The sequence below is a fragment of the Ascaphus truei genome, chromosome 6 (assembly GCF_040206685.1).
Source record: "Ascaphus truei isolate aAscTru1 chromosome 6, aAscTru1.hap1, whole genome shotgun sequence".
Taxonomy (NCBI): Eukaryota; Metazoa; Chordata; class Amphibia; order Anura; family Ascaphidae; genus Ascaphus; species Ascaphus truei.
Genome location: NC_134488.1, coordinates 79,397,867 through 79,416,882, shown reverse-complemented (window position 1 = coordinate 79,416,882; position 19,016 = coordinate 79,397,867). Strand labels below are relative to the sequence as shown.

The window sequence follows — 19,016 nt, the reverse complement described above, 5'->3', positions numbered from 1 at the left end:
CACCTGGTGTTGGGGAAGCGTCCTGCGGGACGTCGCAGTAAGTGTCTCCTCGAGAGAGGGACACCTGTTCTGATATGTTATGATATTATTGCCGTGATATGTGTTATATGCTGTTCCCAGTAAATGCTATTAGTTATTATATATATCACTGTGTGTGAGTATTGATTATTTGTATGTGTCCTGCGAGGAACCACTCCCCCTATGGTGGGAGCCATTGCAGGTGGAGGCGCTGAATTGAGTAATTGGTTACCCCTAGTATATATTGCCCCAGGTTCCCCGTGGCGGAAGCTCAGCCCTCCTGTGAGCCTGCAGGTATACGCACCACACCTGGTAACACCGTATGTTCTCCGCACCCACACCATATCTGCGATTGGGGGGGGGGGAATACCCGTTACACTTAATTTGCAAATAATGTTTGCATATCGCATGATTTTGCACAGTGGGAAACAGAATTACACAATTAAAGGGACTGATCATGCCATTGTATGGATATACAGTACAATAACTCTTTTTAATGAATATGGTGAGATCCATTTCTGTTCAAGGTGGACAACACCGGGAATCAGAATCTACCAACACCGTACATTTTAAAAGTAATTGCTGCAAAACATTACCTGGAAAAAACTTTTCTTTCACAGGTTTCTATATTTCCAAGGTCAATATAAGGTATGATCACTGGCAACAAGTTACTAGAGTGCTAGGACTGTAAAAAAAAAAAAAAGAGGTATATACTGTACTTAGGATAAACAATCTTTTAACCTATTTAAGAACAGTATTCACCATCCCCATACCTAAATACTTTGGTGGTACAGGAATGTTACACTAATGTGACACTGGAATTGTATAATATCATTAAATGTAGTGTATGAATTAATTTAACCAAGTTAAAGCATCCAGAAACCTATGTGTTTAACTCATATCATTTGAGTATCTTTCCTCCTGAACATTTGGACTTTGGAAAGGGCAAGAAGAGATTTAAGTACAAAAAAAAACCCCAATGGTGCTTTAATGCACTTGCTCACTTGGGTTCAATACTGCCAAAAACAAGATGTTCATACATTTGTGCTTTTAATAATTTAGAAAGATCAAACCATGCTTGTACATGAATATTTATGGTCCATAAAACCTTTTGCCTTTTTGCGATTTATTTTTCTCTTTGTAAAAAAGCACAACTTGGTAATCGTAAACACGTGTGTAACCTAAACTGCCCTGTTTTCAGTACCAATTCAGTTTTTTGTTTTAATGATGGAATTTGGTCTTATTATTTTTGTGAATGTCAGTGGTTGGTATTTGCAGCGGTCGAAGTGTGATAATGATGATAAGGTGTTTCCACATCGTGGGTACCAGTACTTTCTCTCATTTTAATTTAGAGCCTAAATATATCTTACATCAGTATTCCTTACATTTGAATCCAAAGAGCTTTGTGCCAATGTTTAATAGAAAATATGGACCTTTTTTCACTATGCACACTGTCGCTACTTTTCGTTAAGCTGTTTTGACTGCTGAATATATGGAAATTTTTACAAAATAATCAATTGTGCTAGTAGGATAAGTTTAGTGACAAATTCTTGACTAAGTACTGTATTTTGAAGAATTCTAAACTGAGTTATACATCTTTACCTTTAACATTTCCTAGGTCCAATGTGTGTGCAGAACGGGAATTGTCCATAGTAGCTCACAGAAAGCCCATGGTCCAGGCCTTCACTCGCATGGTCAAAGTTTGGAAACAAGGTTGTGCAGGACAAATGTGGTGCGTTGGCTATGAGCGGAGGTAAGTGCTGAGGTTTGTTGTGGATACTCATTACATTTATTTCCAGGATTTGGCAAACTAAAAATTGTCAGGTTGCAATTTAAGCGGTTTATGTCATGGGAGATCAGAACTTTTAACACCAAAATACCCGGATCCTTTGATTGAGCAAAGTAAGAGATAAAATAAATTGTGATTTATTTACAGAATTAACATACACAGCTTGATTTACAATGACAAAGAAAAATACACTTACTAGTTACGCTGTTAAGTCTGGTTACAGGATGAATCTTGTTACATGATGGAACTGCTTCCAGATGGGCTGCAGGGTTTCTTAAGCACTAAACAGTCTTATACTTAACCTATGCAGCCAATCTACTCCGTGGGAATAATTCCTTCCCCCTATCATGGAGTTGCCAATACTTTTCAAACCTGACAGAGGGGCTTCTCCAGTCTGCTCTGGGCATGTGCCAACTTTGCACCTTGGCCGCTTAGCATATGAGGCCCGTCCCCTCTACCTGGCGCCGCACAGTCTGGGCAGAGTGACAGCCGGCCAGATGGCTTATTGAAGTTTTCTGCCTTTCCCCCTCCTTGCTAACAAAAGGTTTAACACCTCCATATCCTAGATGGCCTTTGAAGCTCAGAGGGCGGAGTAACCCCTGTTTCTTATGCAAATCGATTTTTATCCATTGTAGAGGGAGAAAGGGGGTGGCCCGGGATTAAAGGGGTTGTACCCCATTTGGTCATCCCCTGACCTCACCAGGGAGACAAGGGGTTAACTGGGCTGAGGTCCAGAAATGTGATTTAACCCTTGTTATGACATGAAAATGTGTATTCCCCTGTTCCCATGCTTTATTGTAATATCTGGTTTAATCAGTGTCTGCATCACACACACACTAGGATCCATCCGGGAGCACAAGGGTTAATAGTTGTTTAGTGATTATAGCCCTTTGTGTAATTTTCCCGCCTTTTCAGGCACCATTTTGCAGGGTCCCATAGGCTGCCATTGAGGCGCCATGTGTTTCAATGGCGAATCTTGCTGTTTGGGTTCTGTTTCCTGTGAAGACCAGCAGATGGCGTCCGAGAGGAGGAGCGGCGGTTTCCCATTGTAAGTCAATGGGCCCATTGACTTCAACGGAGAATCCTCGAAGGAGCTTTCCAGGAACGAGTTGGCTGTCGTCCAAACCGCAAAACCGCAAAGCGGATACATTTTCAATAAGAGAGCTTTGATCACTTAGCAGTCAAGTTCAACGACAAGTGGCGTGGGAATAAACAGTTCTAGAGCACCTAGAAATAAAATTCTTTCTGCCCCTAGTTGCTAGACCTCCCCCCACTCGACCACAACCGGGTCCCCGAATCCTGGACCCCCGATAAGGGTCGAACCGAGAAGAGCGGGTCGCGCCATAGGTTCCAATGGCGGCGGCAGAAACAGCTCCAGAAATCGACTAAGTGTAAAAAGCTGACATTTGGGAATCCATAGCTCCGGTTCCGGAGGGTCCAGAGGATCAGGGTTTGGGGTATCTGTAGTCACTGCTCCGGCATCGCTGCAGAACCATCCTTGACCCTCTTGGACCAACCTGACGGAGTATGGACCCCCTTGAAGGTTCGGGACTTCTCCCATAGACTCCAATGACGGCCAATCTCCATTGACCGGCTATGGCAGAAAACCCCCATTGACTTCAACGCCGGCGTCGCCCCGTTGAAAGTCTATGGCGGCGGATTCCCATAGCCGCCAACGGTGGCGGTTTGCCATTGAAAGTCTATGGCGGCGGAGCCCGTTGTTTTCAATGGGGATTTAGTGAAAAAACGTGATTTAATTTACAGCGGAGATTTTTGTATTAAAATGAGAAACGGTTTTAAGTGTATTTGTGTAACTCCGGTTCCGAAGGTCGTAGCAAGTTGCAAATTGGACCATAGGGTGTCCCAGTTCCGGCATTGAGAACTGGGAAGTTTGGACCTGCTGGACCCAACGGAACCGGATATTTTAATATTGTTTGTGTTTTATCTTCAATGCTGTGTTCCAAGGTATGGATAAAACCCAGAGGAAATTCCTTTGCATACCAGGGTAGCATATGGCCAGAAAGGCGACCCAATATCTAGGACTTAAGTATGGTTCGAAGGATTTTGTCACCTCCACTGTTTACATGAGGGCGGAGATTACTCAAACCAGAGCAGTCTTAAGTGTTCCATTTCACACCTCACAACAAAGAATATCCTGCCCGGAATCCAATCTGGTAGACTAGTTGGCATTCCTGATACAGTTGAGGGGCTACAGAAATGAGACCCCAGAGTTCTAATGCGCATGTACCAGGTAGCAGGGGGGCATGTATCAAAATGTGTTCCCACGTTAATGAGTGGCTAGAGGTAATTGAAGACCAATCACCTGTACTTAATGTTAAGGATAGGGTTACAAAAGGTTTATAAACTGTTGGCCACTCCTTATCCTTGGTCTTCTGATATCATCTGAATTGTTACCTGATTGCGAGAGAATTGCTATGCTACATACTTTTCATCCCCCATCCCCAAAGTAAGTGTACTTCTTGTCTGTTACTGTATTATTTCGTGTGTTTACCTATCCAAAGGAATAAATATACTTTATTATATCTAAGCCTCGTTCAGTTCAAAACCAGTATTTGGTGTAGATTACAACCTTGTGATAAGCTATCGTCACAGGCTTGTATATTAACTGGTGGCAGCGGCGGGATTGAACTGGACCTAGATTACAGTATTCTGCGGGGTACTGTGATCTAGTGGGAACTTGACGATAATTGCAAATTCCTGGGACTAAAGATATTGAACACACGGTAGTGCAACAAGTCACGCAAGTTGTCACACCACCTCACTGCTGCGACCCAGAACCATGAGTGAAGCGGAAAACGTCTACTACCTGAGGACAAGAGCTCAGCTAAAAGACGAGTGCCATGACTATGGACTGGAATATGAGGACCAGGAGGTCGAAGACATGATTGCCGCAATCACGGAATATGAAGCCGCGCGGGCAGAGTCTCAGGATATGGCTCAGCTTGCCCTTGTACAGCCGCCCGGAGATCAGGGACTGAACCCAGTGCCGGAGCGGCAGAATCCTGGGAGGGGACAAGTGCACCTCCCGGGACAAGTGCGACAGGAGGCGCACTGATGCTGCGGCCACCAGTCCGTTTACCCCTGAAATGTTGGCACTGATTACCAAGTGGGGAGACCGAGGGACAGCGGAGGAGCGGCTAAAGTTTCTCTCTATGGCAGTGAACCGACCCGCTTATTGCCCCCCGGCCCAACCCCGCAAAGATGAACTCCAACTGGACAAGCACAGTCTCACCAAGTACGTGGAAGGTACTGATCGGATCGACATGTTTTTAAGGAACTTTGAAACGCAGTGCGGGCGGTACAAGGTGCTTCCCCAGCATAGGGTTGCACGCTTGGACCCGCTACTCTCCGGCTTGGCTAAGCAGACATTGATGGCGCTTACAGAGGAGTTTGCTGATGATTATCACCACCTGAAAGAACTATTGGTATTTCAGCACGGTTTTACCCCTGAAGCTAACCGGGGTAAATTCCGGCTGGAGGAGAGGCAGCCTCAGGAGACCTACGTCACCTATGTGACCCGCATGGCTTTATACGGGCTACACTGGGTGGAGGGCCGTTAGGCCAAGACTTACCAACGCCTGCTGGACCTCATCTTTCAGGAGCAGCTCATGCAGCAGTGCCCGCCGGTGGTGAGTGCTTGGGAGTATGACAAAAAGCCCAAGACTTACACAGAGGCGGCGAGGCTGGCAGATGACTATGTGGTCAGCCGGTCCCAGATGACCGCCAAGGCACCCGCCAAAGCAGCAGCAGCGCCGGCGCCGGCCAAGAAGTCTGTTACTACCCCCCAGTGGACCCAAAAGCCGCCTGCGGGCAGCAGTTCACAGAAGGCGGGAGAGCTCCGACATGAGCGCCGGTGCTACAACTGTAACAGCACTGGTCACCTCAGACCAGATTGCCCGGAACCCCTGCATTCCAACGGACCCCATCGGGGGCAACGCACCCCAGCTGCGAAGCCGGTAGCCCGCGTGCGGGTGGCTTCCACCAAAGAACCAGGACCGGTCATGGAAACAACTCCCAGCGAGACGTCCCATGTCACCCCTATCCCGGTTTCATCGGTGCCTACAGCCAGGACCGGAGAACATCTCAGCGCAGACCTGCAGCAGACGGACGGCCGGAGAAAACATCTCACCCCGGTCACAGTCAGTGACCGGCAAGCAGTCGGCTTGCTGGATTCAGAAGCTGCAGTGACCCTGGTCTGACCTGATATGGTCCGGCCAGAGGAATTGCTCCCAGGCCCTGGGATGCAGATCACTGTGGCCAACGGAGAGCCACATTTCTTGCAGGTGGCCCGCATCTTTTTGGATTGGGGGGTGGGCCAGGGTGTGCGGGAGGTGGGGGTTTTACCCGGTTTGGATGCCGAAATTCTTTTGGGCAACGACCTGGGACCGATGACCTGCACCTACGACCGTGTGCCCCAGCCCGCAGCAGTGGCGGCGGTTACCCTGAGCCAGACCGCGACAATGCCGGCGGCGGCGGCCGCTCCAGTCCCCCAGCCTTTGGGACCAACGTTAGCGGAGGGCGCAGAGGAGCCCGGGGAGGTAAGCCAGCATCAGTTGCAACCACAGGCTGACTTACTGTTCCCTCTCACCCTGTCCCCTTCCCCTGACAATGACATGACTGGGGGGTGGTTAGACTTAGGAGCCCAGTTTAGGGAGGCAGTGAAGGCAGACCCTACCATGGCCGGCGTGAGACTTCGGGCGTCCGAATCTCAGGCAGGGGAGGGCACTGAGCACTGCCTATGGCATAAGGGACTCCTATACTGAGAAGAAGGGAACCCGGGGATAGAGAAGGGATTGACCGGTAAGCGGCAGCTAGCAGTGCCCCAGGGGTACCGACAGCAATTGTTACGGGTAGCTCACTCTATTCCGTTAGCGGGACATCAGGGGGTCACCAGGAGGCGAGCCCGGTTATTACAGCGTTACTACTGGCCGGGGGCATCCCGGGATGCGAGCAACTTCTGCCGCTCCTGTGATGCCTGCCAGTGAGTGGGTAAGGCGGGCGACCGTGTGAAGGCACCCCTGAGACCCCTACCGATAAAAGGGGAACCCTTCCAGAAGGTAGCGATGGACCTTATAGGACCCCTCATGATTCCTATCAGGTCAGGGAAGCGCTACATCCTCACGGTGGTGGATTTTGCCACCCAGTACCCTGAGGCGGTAGCGCTTGGCACCATAAGTGCCAAGACAGTGGCAGCAGCTTTGCTGAACATTTTTGCTAGGGTAGTACTTAATGTTAAGGATAGGGTTACAAAAGGTTTATAAACTGTTGTCCACCCTTTATCCTTGGTCTTCTGATATCATCTGAATTGTTACCTGATTGCGAGAGAATTGCTATGCTACATACTTCTCATCCCCCAACCCCAAAGTAAGTGTACTGTATTATTTCGTTGTTAACCTATCCAAAGGAATAAATATACTTTATTATATCTAAGCCTCGTTCTGTTCAAACCCAGTATTTGGTGTAGATTACAACCTGTGATAAGCTATCGTCACATCCATACTGAATGACTTCCTCTAAACCTTACTTTAATAAAAAATATAAACCTTGGGTACTTTAAAACCATTTTTCTTTTCACACGCTTACATGAAAAAACTTCCACAGTTATACACATAATCTTAAAAATGACTTTACTCTGACCCCCCCTCCCGGGTTCTGGGGTTTGCGGGCATATACCGGGGAACCTGTAATTCATTCCCCTGCCTGGTCTTACTATTCTGGTCTGTGCTGAAGCAGGGAAATGTCCACTGCTTAACACTCCTGGAATAATAAGACATACATATACAGTTTTATCACAAAACACAGTGTTTCTGCGATGATTGGGTTGCAGAGCTGACATTTTACAATTCCCCAATATAGCTATGGGGCACCCAGCCGGGCCAAATACCTTTATTAATGGCCTGGGTACCCCCTCACCGTCACAGTTTATGCTTACTAAAAACTAACAATTATAGGACAGGAGTGCATTTCCCTCTCATATAGAGGTATTTTTTTCAGAATTTGTCATAGCTGTTTAAATACAGATTGTAAGTGTCAGGGATGTCCCTGGCAGGTCTTGAACCCTGGTCACTCCCAGCCTGCAGTTCTCCAAGTCTACCACTAGGACTGTTCTTTTGCCTGCTGATATTCCTGCAGAGAACTGATTGTCTAATGCTCAGCACCTGTCTCTCATTAGCAACCAGCCCTATATAAGACCTCCACTTCCTGTTTCCTGTACCCGTTTATTGTGGTTTTTCCCTGTAGACAAGCTCGCTTCCTCGTCGTGTGTTTGCTGCTGGTGCTGTGTACCAGACCTTTTCGGACCTGACTTCGCTTGCCTCTCTCCAACCCTGGCCTCTACCACTAGGACTGTTCTTTTGCCTGCTGATATTCCTGCAGAGAACTGATGGTCTAATGCTCAGCACCTGTCTCTCATTAGCAACCAGCCCTATATAAGACCTCCACTTCCTGTTTCCTGTACCCGTTTATTGTGGTTCTTCCCTGTAGACAAGCTCGCTTCCTCTTCGTGTGTTTGCTGCTGGTGCTGTGTACCAGACCTTTTCGGACCTACTTCGCTTGCCTCTCTCCAAACCTGGCCTCTGCCTGTTTTACTGACCATCCCTACCTGCTTGTTACCAGCCCTGACCTCTGCCTGTTTCCTGACCCTTGCCAGTTTGTCCCAGCCACTGGACTACAGCCCCACAGTTGCAACCAGTGACAGAATAAACAGGCCATTATGGAGCCTGCTGTAACAGGATCAGCTCCAGGGGGATGTGCCAGATTCATTTTATGACTAAAACATTTTTTACGAGGATTGCTGCTTTAAATACATATTAACATTAGGAGAAGGAGTGGCTCAGTGAGTAAAGACACTGACTGGCACTGTGGGGAACCTGGTTCAATTCTGAATCCTTGTGACTTTGAACAAGTCACTTTATCTCCCTGTGCCTCAGGTACCAAAAATATACATTGTAAGCTCCATGGGGCAGGGACCTGTGTCACGGGAGACCAAGACTTACGTACACATTAATACCGGGCTTATGCCCTGAGCACACAAGTTGAGTAAAATAAATGGTAATTTATTTATTTTCAGACAAACACACACATCTTCACAATATACACTTGATAAAACACTTACTGGGATGGGGGAACGAAAACAGATGTCCTTGGAATGAAACAAAGTCTCTGAGCACCCTGCACGCATGCAAGTAGGTGTGCACAATCCGTGTAGCAGTTCCTGGCTAGGGGCACAGGTTGCTACCCCTATATTTCCACCAAAAGGAAAAAGTTTGTTCAGTCCTTACAGGGTTCATTCGGGAACCCTTATCTCTAACGAATTCCAGAAGAGGGGGATGATCCTTGGTTACGATATTATTAACCCCTCACACTCCAGAACCGCTGAGGCTGGAACTTGGTGAAATCTTAGGTGAATCTGCTAGGGACTGGTATTTTTATAGGGTTGAGGGTCCTATTCCCAACATGCACAACCAATCCCTCCCGTGGGAACAATTTCCCCACCTATCCCCGACTTGCCAGTAGTTTGCAGAAAGGGCAGAAGTTGCGTCCTGGTTTGCACGGAGCATGTGCGAACCTCACACCTGAGCTCCTTAGCATACCGGGGCCAACCCCTTACCTGGCTACACTGAGTCTGGGATTTGGCCACCAAGTGTAAAGTACCCATACTTTACACAGGTATCTGGTACTTACAATATCCCGGCCATCCTAACACCTAGGATTGCTGAGGCTTTTCAACTCTGGACTTCTCATAGACATTGAGACATCCCCTCTGCTGGGTGCCTTTGAAGTATGGTTTTGAGAAATCCCTCAGTTCATTCATCCTTAACATACTTTTGTTCCTGGGCTGACAGAAAAAACTTCCCATCTTACATTTAAAACCAACAGTATAACACAGTTTATTAATAAAGTATGTTCTGTTTACAGTACTGTATGTCACTACTATAAACTTTATATGTGTGTGTATGGGTTCTTTATTCCTAGCTGCACTCCAAAAATTAGAGTGCTAGCTCACTCCTATCGCGAGTTAGCTTATTTAATTGAACGGGCTATGATGTGGTTTTGCGGTTTCACCTACTTCCCACGTCAATATACTGTCCCCCTTTCAAGTTAAGAAGCTAACAAGGTAATGGATACATTTTGACAGAAACCACTTCAGCTAGACCGCAAACCACTTAATCAATTAACCTTGCGGTTGCGAGATCTAGGACTTAGAAAGCGATACCTATGTTTCAAAGCGGCCACCCATACACAGCCACGCTTCTTCAATCAGCGCTTGGTTTAGCGCTTGTAGCTCCCCCTTGTGTCACAAAAGCAATTGGCACAGTTCACATACAGTTCTATTACTGCAGCTAGGGATTGAGCTGCAAAATGGAGACAATAAAGATTGTGTAGGGGAAAACATGTCAGTGTGGTGCACATACAGTTACACCTTCAGTCCCAATGTGATTTAGGGTTAATCAGCTGGGTATAATGCCTTTATTAATGGCCTGATTAAACCCTGTCGCCACAACCTGTGCCTGCAAAATGTCTCTATCAAGCGTTAAACTAGTAGCGCTATACAAGAACATATTATTATTATTATTAACACAGAACATACTTTAATATTGTAGTAGAAATATTTTATTATAAATGTTGTGTTTGTTTCCCCTTTGTTCATGCCTGGTACAAGCTGTGCAGACTGCTTGTTTTTGTTCACTTTAGTGCTTTCTCATTACATACATTTTTTTTATCATTGAGCCAGAACATTAAATTGAAACTGATAAGGGCTAAAAGCTTCTTGTATAGATGCCAAGATAAAGAGATTTAATCAAAGTGGTCTTTTCAGAAACACTAGAGGAATTAATCAAGGCCTCTAGGTAGGGAATCGAGACAAGCGTCTTCTTCATATATATGGCCTAAGCAGAGAGTCCTTTTCTTTACTCACACACACAAAAGAAATGCATAGACTCTTCCTAACTAGCAGTACAGCTTAACGCTACTGCTGGAGACGTTAATTATTCTTAGTTGATATTGATTGAAAGTTTTTTTTAGCTTGCATGAGACAAATGCATAGATGACGCCTCTCGATTTCCCACATTTTGGTAGGAAGCAGAACTACTTTCTGAATGAACTAAAAAGGTGTAATACAAATTTGTTTGTTTTAAAATATATATATTTTTATGCCCGTAGGAGCCACAATACTCCCTCCCCAATTACCACCATAGCACCAAACTATTGGGAAAAATGGCCAAAGCTATATTTAGAGGGGTTCCTGAATTTCCACTATAACAATCCCTTCCATTGAGCCCATTATCTACCTTTCATGGCTCATCTGTGTCTGTATACAGACATCCAGCCTGATGTCCACGAACCCCAGTATGGTTAAGCATGACCACTGCCCATGACTAGAAATGACCTCACTATACCACCAGGGACCCCGCCTACGGATCTACTAATCCTCGAGTCCCTCACTTGTTAACAGTAAATGCCTGAAGACCTATTATTATTATTGTTATTATTATTGTGGAATTGGAGGAAGACCTCCTATTCCACAATTGTGACAAAGCTTATGACTAAAGCACCTCAATTGAGTGCTGGGTGGAAAAATCTGTCCACCAACATTGTAGGTACTCATGCTCTCCTCTCTTTCCACCCACCTACCCAAATTATTAACCTCTACATAACTGAAGGTCTAATCCAGCGGTGCGCAAAGTGGGGGGGTGCACCCCCCAGGGGAGGCAAGAGATTCGCTGAAGTGGGAATGGGGTTTACAGAGGCCCTGCATGATCCCGAAGTTATTTAAATTAATGCCGGGGGAGCTGCAAGGTCTCTGTAAACTTCTCCTTGCCTTGATTCAGACGGCTCCTGGAGACGCGTTGCCATGGCAAACGTGGCGTCAAATGACGCTGTGGGTCATGTGATGTCGCGTTACCATGGCATCATGACGTCTTGGCCAAGGTAAGCAGGAGGGGGCGCGAGGAGAGGGGGACAGCCGGCAGGGGGGTGCAGGGGAAAAAGATTGCGCTCCCCTGGTCTAATCGATCCTCTGTCATCTCCCTCCTTCCTAATGATTGGGAGTTTCTTTCTCATCACATAATTCTCTATTCCCCTTCAGTTTCTGGGAAATATTGACGTAAGATATTTGGGGAAATTCTTTCATTAGCAATCAACTCTACATTGTAATTCTTTTTTTCTTTAATAAGCAAACCAGGAGGCTTTGGGTTCTTGACTGTATCAACCATACATTTAGGACATCCTCTATTCCAGAGATAATTATATTTTTTACTTCGTACCGTGAGCACTAAATGTAAATATAACCACCAGCAATGTATTTTCTAGTGCCCACGTAATTTAAAAACATATTCATTCTAAGATGCAGATATAAACAACTGGTTTACTTGCAAGGAAGACTAATACATGCAGTAGAAGCATGTGAATAATATTTATACCTGTGTTTTTTGTGATACAGAACTTCCTTTGTAGAATATTACTAATAACAAAGTATACAATGTTATATTTTACAATAAAAACAAATAACGTGTGAAATATATACAAATAGTATTTTTTATAGACAGGATATATATCTGCATTGAAAGTAGTGCGTGATTATAAAAAGGGGTTATTACTATTATACTGAGAAACCTATGTTTTAATATCTCTCCTCATGTGAGAAAAAAGGTTTGTAGTTCTTTTTTTTAATGGTTCATTTTTTTGAGGGGCATGTATTGCATTTAGGATTTGTTCAAGCCCTTCTACACCCAAGAGATTAATGAATAAAGAAAGTGTTCATTTCACATTGATAATGCATCTGTTTGAGACTTCCATTAGGAGGAGCAAACCAATCACTTATTTATTTCCTGCATGGTAGCTCAGGGAGGAATTCACACTGAGAAGATCAGGACAAAGCTACCATTTAGAATGCTCTATAATTCTGCTTTCCTGAATATAGAAGGCATTCCATACACACACCTCGCACAACCAATATGTATTAGTATCAACTTCAGGGAATTCACTTTAAACTGTAATTTCAGCAATTATCAAGAGTAACATATATGCCACTGTCATAAAAAAAGCAAGTATAACCAGTCAAAGAGTCTGAGTATGATACAAAGGCTCTAAATTGTATGGCCATGTTTGCAATGACTTCAAAGACTGAAACTAGCACTTCAATAGCAGACAAGCCGGTAACACAATAAAAGTAAATAGCCTCATAGCTGTTTGACGCCACTTTGTAGAAAATAACCCCTATATTACACCTATTTGGTCAAATGCAACTTTGTTTTTGTCTAGTTTTGTGAAGTGCATATTGTTTAGGTTAGAGACCTGCGGAGGGGGCTTCCTTTCCATTGGCTCCAAGCAGGCCCCTCTGACAGGCGCCTCTGCAAATCTGGCACATGTTAGATACCAGCAGGGTGTCCCCTTACGCACCAGGCTTGGGACAGTAGTCCCAACTGTGCCTCGATGTCAGTGGCCCTGCATGTAAACATATGAAATATTTATATTATTAAATATTTATTATGTATCACTATCATTATTGAGATATTTAAATTAAATCATAGGCCAGCCATGTAATGTTATCAGAATTTCTTGGATTATCAGTAAAAATACAAATGCTAATTTAATTTAGGCTTGGCACTAAGTTTATACCATCAGAACTAAGAAAATACTGGCATGAATTAGGTCAAAAATATTTTGCTTTCTAATGATTTGTTTTCATTATAAATGTATAGAGACCATTATTCAGACATAAGCAGCAAGGATAAAAAGACACTTAATTGTCTTTTACTTTATCCTCCCATATTATGCAGCATTCTGGATAATGTTTAGCAAATAATTACCAAACACCAGTTCATACTGAATTTTACAGATGTATTTTTAATATTTATGAGAATAAACTCCATCATTATCATTTAGGAACCTTAAGTAATTCATAGGAGGTTCCTACATTACAATGCCTTTTAGGGCTTAAACAATCACTCTGCAGCTGAGAAAAACTTGCCTGTTACTATTTCTCCCATGGCCCATTCCTAAGCGCTGTACAATTTTGAAAGCCATTCAGAGACCATAAATGCATTCCAGTAGCATTGGCAGAATGTCACCATCAACAGGCTCCACTTATAGCCAAATTGCCCAAGTCACTTATTGCATGGAATCAGATATGCCTGTGTTAAGCTTCTGATAGTTCTATTAGCCTTCTGCCAGAATCTCATTATACTGACCTGTTAATTGTCAGGAATGAGTATGGGTATTTATCCAAAATCTATTAACTGAATACATAAATTGTTCCAATCCATCCTGAGTTTTGTGCATGGCCTACAGGGAGTTGTTTGCTTTATACGCGTGTGTTATAATACCCGGAATATTTAACCCACTTACAAACTGCTATATAAATTGTGATGGGACTTGAAGTGTCAGCTTAAGAGAGGACTTAATCAGCTTAAACTAGGAGGACTTGATATCTCAAGTGAGTGTTATGTCCTAGATCTAGAAGTCAATTAAAGAAAAGACAGGTGGTGTCGTGTTTGGATATTGGTGACTTAGTAACAGTAGGTTTGTTTGTGAATGAATTCTGTCCTGTAAATTCTTCCCCATTGACAATTACTGACCGTATTTAATGATATGCACACCCCTAAGGAAAAAAAAAACTAAAAACTATGAATTTGACCTAATAATTTTACAATATGTACTGTACATGACCTAAATCTGTGATATTGTTAACCAGTGAACCCTTGAGTATGCTCCTCTGCTTATAATAGCATCTAAAATGTTTTACTTTGCAAAGACGTGAGTCTATTACACTGATCTATGAAATATGCTTCCAAGTCTCTGCCTAATGAGGCTAGAAATATGAGATTTGGAGCATGGTTTTATGATTAGTTAGGATATTGCTTAGAATGTTGCTTTTCTTCATCTTTTGCTAAAATCACCATCTGGTAGTTCATTTGCTATAATCATCACCTGTTATTGTGAAAATGACTTTCATGATTGATGCATATTTTTTTTTTTTTCAGAATTTATTTCATTTTAAACTTGTCAATCCACTTCTTTCCTAATGCAGAAATGCACTATTGTTTTTCATTTGCTTATAGCAATGCATACGTGTGTAATACATACAGCAGCCTACATCAGCCAGAACTAAGAATGTCTAGATAAGAAATAAAAATGAGATTTATAGCGCAGGTCAAACATTTATACACTGTGTATTTATTTGAAACATACGTTTTCAGTGTTCCTTGTTCTGCTTTTGTATTTCAGAACCACATACTACACTGCGTATAAACAGGTTTACAGTATGGATTATCAGACTGTAAATAAGTGTTGCAAAGGTTGGTCCCAACTCAATGATGAAGCAGGTTGCCATTACTGTAAGTATTACTTAGTTCCTGCACGTTACTCACAAAGATCAGAGTTACTAAACCACAGTACAAAGACAGACCACATCAAACAGCCTTATGGCCATGGGCGTTCACTGTAAGGGATAGGGGTAGTAGTGGGAGCTCATCTCCCCCACCATAGGAACTCAACCCTTTCTTTTCTGCAACCTATAATACCTAAAATCTATTTCTGATTGCACATTAATATTGTCCTTGTCTTATGCTACATGTCCGTTATAGCACCCAAAATACTGACTGTACAGAACTGCTTGCATCAAATAACCACATGGGGTAGCTTGTTTATATCATGCAATACTACAGTTGATAAATGCAAACAACCCTATGTAGTCATTAATATGGCTTCACTACATAATGTTACTGTTATGTTTGCTTTCTCTATTGGTCTATGTGGTTCAGAATTCTGTGAATTAATCCCCGTGAAATATATTTACAATTTTGTATGAATTATATGTTGGATCTTTCTCTTAAGAACCCAATTTTATGTTTTGCAAAGTGAACTAAAAGCTGCGATATGTTTAATGATTGAAATGTAGATGATTACTGAATCTGATTTACCAAAAAACAATAAAATATTGAAAAATACCCAGAGTTGTCAGATTTTCTGTTTCAAAAGGCGTATATCACCTAGATTTGATTTGTTGAACTTACCACAGCATTAGTTCACTTTGCTGCTTGACAGGATAGCACATTTAATAGGTTCCTAAAAGGTCAAACTGGCAGTATGAAGAATGAAATCTGAGGCGATTTTCTTGGAATCACTTTGTAAAACTTTGTAAATCTTGCTTTAATATAACTTCTACTTTTTTATTTCGGATTTCAAATTACACAGTCTTGTTTAGTACTGTGACTAAACCACGGAATTTGAAACCAAACATTGCAAAATGTAGGCAAATTTGCCCATTTATACCATAAATAGTTACATAGTTACATAGTTGGAGGCAAAATGATTTTTTGATGTTGTATTTATGAAGTGGCTTGTACTTTGCTGATGTTTAGTGTTAAAATCTGTTTAAATGTGATGTTAATATTGTGTCCTTAATGTGCTCTTAATCCATGAGTTTTAGAACATTTAAATATCACCTCAAACTCATAGGGGCCTATTCTATAAACTTCAATAACTCTCATCAAGGTTTTTGATTGGTTCCCAAATGATTTGGCAGGTTTGCTATTCAGAAAGCTCTGATGACCTGCCAAACTTGTTCGGGAAGTGCATCTCCCCGAGTGGTAGCACCACGGCCCAAACACTGAGCAGGAGCTCAAAAAGAGCTTCAACTCGCATTTTTACTAAAATCGCCCTATTTTAGTAGCTACCCAAGGGTGGCGAGATGGGATTTACGTGCAGGACTTAGAATTTTTTATTGCATCAATTGATGCCGGGAATCGCCGGAGTGGATACACAATAATACCAGCTCCGGAGACCCCCCGATTCAATCCTATGTAATAAAAATACATTTACAGGCAGCTTCATTACCTTAGTGGCTAAGCGTTACGGCAATGAAGGGGTTAAACACCAGTGCCAAGTTTATTGGGGGTAGCTGGGGTGGGTGAAGGTGGTATTTGGCCCGTGGTGTGTTTAGGCCTTGCGCGGGGGGGAGGGTGGTTGTAGCGAAAGGGGTTAGCCAATTCATTACCTTAGTGGTTGTAACCTCTAAGGTAATTAAGGGGTTAAACCTTCCGCTACCCACCCGGTATGCATATACACCCACCACTGGCATATACCCCCTTCACCCACCCCCGCTACCCCCAATAAACATTGGAACCCAATACTAGCCAATACACCCATTGATTGCCAGTGTGGTTACCTATGCCCTCAATGGGAGGAAAGATAAACCCAATGGCAATGAATTGGCACCCCCTCTACCCCAACAAGCTCCCTCCCCAACACATACAGTACAGTAATGGGCAAAATTACTATTCTCCAAATCTGGATAATAGCTCAGTTGCCCAATAAAAATAAAACATTATCCAGCCAGTATAAAGTAAATTAAAGTTGCAATTATCCCTGCCAGGATGAAGGCAGTCCTCGTCTTCCTCCTCATCTTCCTCCCCATACTCCGTGGCAGCAGCATAACAATAAAAAACAAACTAACGGCTACTAGCCCCTAATCAACTTAGCGGTTAGTAACCACTATAGTTATCGAGGGGTTAACCCCCCCTTCTCGCTAGCCTCCCGGGATGCCTAACCATCCTCCCCAAGGAAACTACCCTCACCCTCTACCCATTGATTGGCACAATAGTACACCATGCCTATATAATATGGGCATGATTTGCCACTATGGCAGTCAATGGGCAACCTAAAAAAAAAACAATCACCGAAAATACAAAGCAATAAAAAAAAAAACAAGCACCAAAAATGCACAATAAAAAAAACAAGCACCAAAAATACCTAACAATTAAATAAAAACAAGCATTTGCCAAAAAATGCATTGCTTGTCACTGTATTTATCTATAGCCCAAAAGGGCAATAGATAAACACATTGGCAGTCAATGGTCAACTGTATTCCAAAACATACAGTACTACACTATACATTTTGCTAGTGACAACTAGTGACAACTTTTCATTCATGAATATAATATAAGCACAGATGCAGCCCCCTGCGTGGTGAAATATTAGCACCAATGTTGTGCTCTGCTTGTGCATGGTAGCATTAAAAGAACAGTGATATTCTTCATTCACCATGGTAACTATGTATATGAAACTAGAATTGAGCACACAAACCCAGGATGTATTTTATTTATTTATTTCTCTACACGACTTTTATAAGTACGTATAGTATAACATAACTTGGTTAAGACAATAATTGCATGTGCTACGAGAGATTGGAAAACCTCTTGACATAGCAGGGTGGGGTGGGGGGGGTGGGAGGGGGTTAGTATTTCCTACCTAATTGAGCAAAAACCCTCAATAGGAAGGTTGATTTTGAAGAACATAATATGATAAGTAAACATTAATCTCAGTCTCCGGAGAAGTTCTCCCTGATGTGGATATGCTTTCTGAGGGTAACTTGTTCCATGTAACTCTATCTTTTACAGCTCTAGCTACCTCTTTGTTTCATAAAAATTGCACACATCTAGCACAGTTATTCCTTGTGTTAAGCAATAATAACCTTTCTTGCTTTCTTAAAGTGGGTTCATTCCCTGGATCTGTAGACATGATGTTGATGTGGTTTTAATTTGAAAAGTATTATTTTATTCCTTGGCGTTGACATTGGTGTGTACACATTTAAAAAAATAAACTATATATATATATATATATATATATATATATATATATATATATATATATATATATATATAGTGGTTGACAAATCACCAAAAAATCTACTTGCCACCTAGTACCAAACGTGTGCTGCTTGGGCCAATATTTACTCGCCTGGGGGTTAAATCCAAATGTATAGGTTTGTCGAACACTGTATATATATATATATATATATATATATATATATATATATATATAGAGAGAGAGAGAGAGAGAGAGAGAGAGAGAGAGAGAGAGAGAGAGAGAGAGAGAGAGAGAGAGAGAGAGAGAGAGAGAGAGAGAGAGAGAGAGAGAGAGAGAGAGAGAGAGAGAGAGAGAGAGAGAGAGAGAGAGAGAGAGAGAGAGAGAGAGAGAGAGAGAGAGAGAGAGAGAGAGAGAGATTGAGAGAGATTGAGAGAGAGATTGAGAGAGATTGAGAGAGAGATTGAGAGAGAGAGAGATTGAGAGAGAGAGAGATTGAGAGAGAGAGAGATTGAGAGAGAGAGAGAGATTGAGAGAGAGAGAGATTGAGAGAGAGAGAGATTGAGAGATTTCAGTAGCGCCACTCGTGAAATCAGGTAAA

At 42.9% G+C, this 19,016-nt stretch overlaps 1 protein-coding gene across 1 annotated transcript in view; it reads left to right on the top strand.

Moving 5' to 3' along the window:
• The window catches only part of MEGF6 (multiple EGF like domains 6), a 426,398-nt gene that overhangs the window by 37,922 nt on the left and 369,460 nt on the right, over window positions 1-19,016 (top strand). The window contains exons 2-3 of the mRNA XM_075604901.1: window positions 1,637-1,771; window positions 15,056-15,165. Of these exons, the coding sequence (XP_075461016.1) occupies window positions 1,637-1,771; window positions 15,056-15,165 (245 nt within the window). The remainder of the gene's footprint in view (window positions 1-1,636; window positions 1,772-15,055; window positions 15,166-19,016) is intronic.